The sequence below is a fragment of the Nestor notabilis genome, unplaced genomic scaffold (genome assembly GCF_000696875.1).
Source record: "Nestor notabilis isolate BGI_N333 unplaced genomic scaffold, ASM69687v1 scaffold15002, whole genome shotgun sequence".
Lineage (NCBI taxonomy): Eukaryota > Metazoa > Chordata > Aves > Psittaciformes > Psittacidae > Nestor > Nestor notabilis.
In genome coordinates, this window is record NW_009919818.1 from 42,017 (window position 1) to 49,835 (window position 7,819).

Genomic DNA, 7,819 nt, shown 5'->3' on the forward strand with positions numbered 1-7,819 from the left:
AAGAGATTTAGTGATGATTTTTTGATCATAATGTAACATCAGCTCTATTCTTTAGATGTAACTTATCTTCAAACATTTCACGAACACATGGTAACTCGTAGTACTTTGCAAACCTTTGCAAGAAATTTGAGGTATATGTATATCCTTAGCTCCTCATTACAGGTAGGGAAAATGAAACACAGAGAATTTAAATAACTTAGTAAAACAGCAATAGAACTGGAAAGAGCTTCCTAAGACTTCTGTGTTGTTCACTGATTGCCGTTCCACACAGTTGCATGTGTAAGGAGATGGGGTGGTGTACATTCTGTGCATCCTAAAGCTGAATGTATAGCAGGCATCACATCTTACTATGTGTCCATGTAGCTTTTCTCCTGAGTTTCCTATTGGGGTTCCAGGTAATTGTTTACTATCTGCCCACAGGTGCCATGAGACAGACTTGGTGTCAGCAATTGAATGTCAAACTCTTATCTTCCAATTAAAAATACCAAAGAAATTATTTTGCAAAAAAGTCATGTTCCATTCACCCTATCTGTATGTGTCTTGCATTGCTCTCTGCTGTTGCAGAGCACCTGTTAGTTACTGTACATCTTGTGCAGGCTTTCACAGGCTTTTTATCATTGGGAAAAGTGAGAGGAAGGTGATATGGACCAGATTTCAAAGGACTAAAAAGGGCTTTAAGCACTTATGTCCAAACTTGAGGTTCTCAAAGGTAATTCCCAGCTGTTACTTAAAGATGCAGAGAAGTCATCTGAAGCAGGTGAGCCCCTAAAGTTTCCCTAGTAAAGCTCTGTGCAACTTTTCCTTTAATTTCCCAGCTGACTCTTCTGTAAGTCAAAATGATATCTGATACATAGATATCAGCAATCAGTAGATTTCAGCAGTTGCTGCTTCCCATTTGCCTGCTGCATAGGTATGTAGGGTTTTACATATCAAGAGACTCTGTCCTAGTGGAAGCTTGTCTTTAGTTTGTGGATTTCTTGGTATTTCTGGAGAAATGCCAAGTTTTTATAGTTGATGGGCATGATGAGAAAAAGATTATTTTCTGATTGTACATACTTGATGTGCTCACTTACCCTAGAGACACATTTTTAGCTTGCTTTTAATGTTTATTATAGGTGTATTTTCTGGAAATAAGTTGGTTTTACATAAACCCAGCTGGACTGTTCCTCTTGGCACTTGGAGTGTGTGGAATGCCTGAGGAATGCAGAGGAAGCACAGGTACAAGTGCAGCTACAGTCCTGAGGCGAGATTCCTGCCTGAGATGTAGCCTGCAGCTGTTAGCTGAGCTCTAAAGTTGTACATTAAAGCAAAACCAAGCTCCTCCAAATAAAATCAGCCATGCTGGGGTTTTCTGCAGATTCCACTTCCTAGCTGGTGCAGGGATGATGCTAGCAGCATGGCTACAACATTTAGACGTTTTCAACTGTGCTTATGTGCTCCATGTGGATGTAGTTGAATGGTTTAATCTACTCTGTTCCTTACCCTGCATTGGTTCCAAGCAACTCTGTGTGGGCAACTGCTGAAGGAGTTTGCAGTGTACCATATTCTGTCTAGAGGACAGTGGAGCCATATTAGTACATAAATCTCTACCAGAAGAATGAGGAACAATTTTTATCAGGTGTGTCACTGTGCCCTGATAACCAACCCCCTGTTCCTTCACAGGTTCTTTCAGCATCCCCTGACAAGTGGTTGCCGTAAACACATTCTGCATTTTTAAGTTGCAACATCAGTGGTTAAGGTGCCTTTCTGCATGTTCTTTGTGGTGTTTGTGTCACTGTACAGGTTGAATAAGTGTTGCCGTCAAGCAGCTCCTGTCTTGTAATAAACACTGCTTTCAGCTGACAGACCCTTTCTTGCTGTTTTTCTGCAGGCAGCCAGTCCTACAGGAAGTGAGAACAGTTCCTTTCCTTAAGAATCACCTGTCACATTGTTGAAGGACAGAGCCAGCTTTCTGTAATGAGCTTTACTGGCGACCTACCGAGAGTGGGGTTATTGACATTGCATGGTGTATGCCTTGCACAGTGATTCAGGGATTATCTGATGGGATGCATCTGTTGTCATCTCTAAAGCTGGCTAAGACAAGGGCCTTGTTATTACAATTCAAGGTCTTGGCAGCAGCCCAGGACTGCTATGGGAGATGCCTATAGTCCCTGTATCTCTGATAGTTTACTCTAAAGTGACATTGCCACCTTGAGAAGAAACTCTTGCTCTCTGCCTTGTGTGTCAGAGTAAATGGCCTTTGGAGACGGTATGTAATGCTCAGCATAGGAGAGTGTCCAAGCAACTGTCTTTTTTACATACTGCTCATTGAACTTACTATGCCTTTCTGAATTAGTTGGGAGATACCTGTGTTCAAAGGATCTGAACTAGGAGGGAAAATGTATGCCATGTGTGCAGAGCCTCACTGCCTGAAGCAGTCTTGTGTGGAGCGAGTTCTGTGTTTGGCCACCAGAGACTGGAGAGAAAGTATTTCATCAACTTCTGATTGACCTGTGGCAGTTGAAAAAAACTGTGCCAGTGCCCAAGGCAGCATCCATGCTCACCACCATGATCAGCAGCTATATCTGCAACAATCACTCCTACTGTTTCTTCCTATGTTTTTTTCTTAATTCTACTGTTAAACTTTTGTGGAATGAATAATCCTTTTTTTTTGTCTGCTGGAATGAAGAACTTTGTTTTTCATTAAAAGAAACCATGAGACTGTGAACACGAGACGTAACTTTCTTTTTACGTGTGGCTGTGGACAATCTTTTTTGGTCTTTGTTACCTTTTTTATATTCTTCACTTCTGAGTGATAACTGGTTATGACTTTATGGAATTTGTGCTAGTCTTCAGTGAATATGAAGTGCTGGCTAGACAAGAGAGATCAGAAAGCCCTCTACTAAATAATAAAAAAAAAGAGCAGTTAGTTCCACCAGTGGATTACAAAGCTAGTGCTGTTTGTTGTTCTTTCTCTCAAAAGTAACAGTGACCAGGAAACACTAAATTCTTCACTGGGGGTTGGCTTTTCAGTAAAATCCCCTCATGTGACACAGCTGTTACAACAACAGCAACAACTTTTCCAGAACTGTAGTTTGCCTTGGAACTTGGCTGCTGCTGAGGTAGACATGCACATAACGCAGGCAGTGAATTTGCCATAGGCAGACTTCAAAAGCAAATGCTTTATCAGGTACGAAAAGGGAAAAGGTAAGGCTTTTGTTTTGGAGTTTCACCTTGAGAAACAAACAAGGGGAACACAGCCTGAAAGATATAGCAACTCCAGTAGTGACACTGCCTTCCCCTAAAGTCATGTAAAGCCACCAACCATGTCCATAGGACCAGAAGAAAGCTTTATGCTTCTGATGAGACCTTGAATTGTGCCTCTTGGTATGTGGTGGCAACTGAAGAGACAAGGCCATTTACTTGTGTGATGTGATTGCCATGAGACTCACCAGGATCACTGATGCTTTGTCAGATGTTTGCAGAAAGGGTTTCCACCTGCAAGTTCAGGTAACCCCTTTGGATAATAATAGACTTTAAACTGGAATCAAGATATTCTGTAGGAGAAGACATCCTCCAGTTTAAAATCTAGTCTTATTCATGTGGCAGGGACAATTTGCTGCTCAGTAACTTCAGGGTCCTTGTCATGGTTCAAGCCCAGCCACAGGGCTGGCAGTATTGCAGTATTGCTTTAACTCCCAAGCTACATAGGACATAAAGTGATTATAGACACTTGATCCCCCCGATCGTATAGATCTCCATGCACAACAAAGAAATCACAGAAAATCACTGACTTGTGCTTCAATTCATCCACTTCCTCTCAGAGTTGATAAACACAATTAATGGAAAAATGGTTCACAAAAGGTCAATAATGGAAAACAGCCATTAAAACTCACCTGGTGGTTTTCCAGGGTAGGCAACTTTTCTTTTTCCTCTGAAATGCTGTCTTTTTTCCAACATTGTAATAGCAGTGGTCAAGTTGTTAACACTGACATGCTAAGCACATTTGTTTGCATACGCAGATAACACATAATGCTCCAGTAGTTGAGTTTTATTTATTTTACAGCAATGCTGAGTTTTGTGTTGGAGCAAATGTGATTGATTGAGATGCAGAGCAGCAGCTCTTGAAAAGTGTTGATTGCAGACTAATTTTCTTTATTTGGAGGGACACAACAACCTCACTGGCTTTACCATTAGTTGAGATCTAAATCGCATCACTCCTTCCAAGTCAGCTGAAGGTGGTTAGTTGGTATGGCTACAACTGTTCCAGCAGATAAAGATTCATGAAAAACAAAATGCATCTTGTAGAACTACACTGTAAGGAACAAGCTGAAGTTTATGTACTTGTGTGTTTGTTTCTTACTCAGGCCTATTGCAGTGCAGAAATTTATATGTACATTTTTCCATATTCTACTCCTAGATATTTTGGAGTGTGAGTATAGAGTTTGAAAACAGAGACTATTTTTTTATAGTAATGCTTGAGAAACTTGCTTTTGCAAACACAGGGAAAAACTACGGATATGCATAGAAATAAATTCTCAGCTGAGCAGTAATTTGAGAGGACAGCAAAGTAATGTGTCCTCCTTTTCTCTGTCTTGTTCACAAAAAGCCCCTGTGATGCCAGCTGGAAGATTTTGAAGCGAATGAAAAATGTTGATTCTGCCTTTCTTAGTAGGGCTCCAGTATTCAGGGTTGAAAGGTCCCTGGATGTAGGTCAGTAACACACACATAGCAAATTCTGCACCTCACTCTTAGAAGTTGTTAGGGGTGTTTTTGTATATACCATGTAGAGGCTGCTGCTAGATACACCACCCCCCTGGTAATTCATAACAGGAGCAGTGGAAATTGCCTGCCTGAATGAGAAGGGAGTGATTGTGCTTGAAGTGGTTGAGATTTTGTTTACAATGAGCAAATATGGTTATTGCATATAACACAGCTGTGTGGTGCTAGCATGCCTTTTGGATATAACTTTTCTATATTCAGTGTAATTTTGCTTATGCACAGTGTTGTATGAGACACAAAATGCATAAATCTATTTAATTTTGCGTGGAGGGCTCAATCTGTACAAGTGCTTTAAAATCATCTGGCAATGACTGAGTGAAAATGCTTCTAAAGGGATATTTTTTTTTATTTCTTCTTTCTCTTTTTGATAGGTTAGTTTGGGGTTTTGTGAACTTTCAGGGTGTGCATTTGTTTACGTTTCACTCCGGTTTATTGTTAATAAATTCTATCCCCAACAGTTTTGTCTCTACCTGAGTTGAAAACACAGCTCCCCGCTGTTCAGCCTGGCCTGCCTCTACAGAGGTAGTGTGTTTACTCAGTTGCAAAGCAGGCATGAACCACTCATTGTTTGTGGTCTCTCATGAGGAGAGCCCAGGCAAGTAGGATGCCACCAGTGACACTGGTTTGGTGTCAGAAGTATTTGTTGGAGGATTTAAGTGTGTAGAGGAAGACAACCAAGGAAGTGCTCTGGAGGAAAAACATTTCTGTGATGTGGAGGGACAGCGGTTCCTTGGTTTGGTTTTGAGTTGTTTCCTTTAAACAAAGTTCCACTACTCTTTATAAAACATGGTGGAGGTTATAGTGTAGAGATAAGAAGTGATGCATTGCATTCATGCACATCTTTGAGTAGTGGTAGCAGAAAAGCAAACAGGCTAGCTTCCTCCCAGGTAATTACCTGTATCAAGACTTACCTTTTAGCTTTGGGCTTGAATTCATCTTTGAGCCACAACTTCCTGGCAGTTTGGACCACCCTCACACTTGCTGGCAGTCTGTCAGTAATGGAACAAGTTCTTTCCCAAGAGACAAAATGTTGGAGAGCTGGGACGTACACCTTTCTCAGTGAGTGTAATCTAAATGAGGAGCAGGTGAGCCCTGTGGGCCCACTAAGCACAAGTAGGTGTGTGGGCATGGCTGACATAGAGGATGTAGAGGTAGCCTTACCAACCTCCACTGGTGGCGACCAAGTACCAAAATACCTCTGCAACTAAGCCATGTGGGCTTCTCCAGGCTATGCTGCACTTTCCTAACCTCTGCTATTCATATGAATTATAAAAGAAGTGGGGCTTTGGATAATTTATTGGTGGGTAAGAAACAGCAAGATGTTTCAAGGCAAACAAAACAGCCTTTAAGACCAGACTGGTCTGGCCAAGCTGCATGGGAATCTGCTGCTAATTAATAGATTTTAAAAAGAAGCCAGAAGTTCTGGGTGCAGAACGTAGAACATTGTCATACTACATTATCAGAACAGTAATTCTTTTAGCCTGGCACCTTGTTAGTGATTGGGCTCTGATGTTTCAAAGCAAGTTTATTCCCAGCTCCAGGCTGCTTTCTGCCCTGCAGTGGAAGGGCATTCTATTCAGTTACAGGATCATGATCCAAATTTCCACTCCCTAAGGATCTGATGCTTTCCAAAAAAATGAGTGGCACACCCTGTGGCATCTAACAACTTTCTGGAGCATGGCCTTTTTTTTCAAGTTCTCTCCGCAGTCCTTGGTATATGGTCTATTTCCAAGAAACTAAGGTAGTAGTTTACTGCAGTGAAAGTGAAAACACTTCACACGAACAGTAAGAAATCCAGGTGACAGCTTTAAGTTTGTTTTGTGCTTATCTTCTTCAAATATGGAAAATGCTGCTCTGATATGATATGAAGTCCACAGATTTCAGGAGTGTCAGTTACTTTGTTCACTCTGAGTGTGAGTAGCCTAGCACTATATTTAATTTAAAAAATAGTTTCCAGTATGCCTTGCTGGTTTTCATCTTGAAAGTCTTTAAAGTGCTACTTTATTTTGTTTATTTTTCTTTTAATGATGCTGAGAGCTAATTCTGCTGCATTAAAGAATAAAAAGGACAAATAAAACTCAGTGTATACCTTTAACATTAAGGTTTATTCTGCAGATGTTTAAGATGGCCTACATATTAAGCTGCAGTGCATAGCTACAAATGCTGAAGCCATCTGAGAATCAGATCACCTACTAGGGAATTTTAGGAGGTGAGGACTTCCCTCTACTGATCTCAAGGAAAAAATCTGTCCTTTGTAGATCCAGATTTCATTACAAATGCGTAGTTGTCCTCCTCTGAAGAGTGAGAAAGTTGAGCTAGCATGTGGATGGGATGTAAGTGCTGGAAATAGCAGCTCTGTGCCAAGTGATACAGTTCCTCATTTGGTCTGCCGTGTGCCGGTCTGACTGCCCTAGCCGTTGTCTGGATCCGGTTGACTGTTGGCAGAGGTTGAATGCTTCCTGAGAACAAATCACTTTATTGTTCATGTTTGCTCATGCACTGCCTTTTGGGAGCATGGTTCGTGTTGGTAGTAAGAAGCAGGGCCATCAACACCAAGTGAATTGTTTGTCAAGCAATGTGTCTCACTGAAAGTTTTGCCCTTTTCTCCAACTGCTTTCCCCTGGATTGAATTTGCAATATCCTAATGGAGTGGCTCCTGCTAAGCAGCTGACTTGTTCATTGTTTTTGCTGTTGTTAACTTGGCAGATTGTAGCCTACCATGATTTTCCACAAAACTGGCTCCTTTCTTTTTTCCTCCTTCTCCAAGTAAGCAGCTGGGAACTGACATGAGGCAGCTCTAGGACTTCAGGAAAACAGTTGTTTTGATTAAGCCCCCTACATCCTCAAGCTCTGAGGAAAAGTGGGCTGTTTGAAACAGCCAAAATTTCCATCCTGACTAACTGTACCAAAAGCTCCATGCCAGGGGACTCCTAGTCATGAGCCACCACCTCAGAGAGGGATCCACCGGCAAAGCACAGCAGCAGTTCTCAAGAGTCCCATCACCCCATATCCCAGCAGTACTGGCTGCAGCAGCCCATTTCGGCCCTTTCCTTTATAG

The 7,819-nt window shown here is 41.6% G+C and overlaps 1 protein-coding gene across 1 annotated transcript in view; it reads left to right on the forward strand.

Annotated features, from left to right (window-relative positions):
- The window catches only part of LOC104402518 (lisH domain-containing protein ARMC9-like), a gene marked incomplete at its 5' end in the record, with an annotated part of 42,889 nt that extends 40,996 nt beyond the window's left edge, over window positions 1–1,893 (forward strand). Inside the window, one exon of the mRNA XM_010010408.1 lies at window positions 1,871–1,893. Within this exon, the coding sequence (XP_010008710.1) occupies window positions 1,871–1,893 (23 nt within the window). The remainder of the gene's footprint in view (window positions 1–1,870) is intronic.
- Window positions 1,894–7,819: the final 5,926 nt, after the last annotated feature.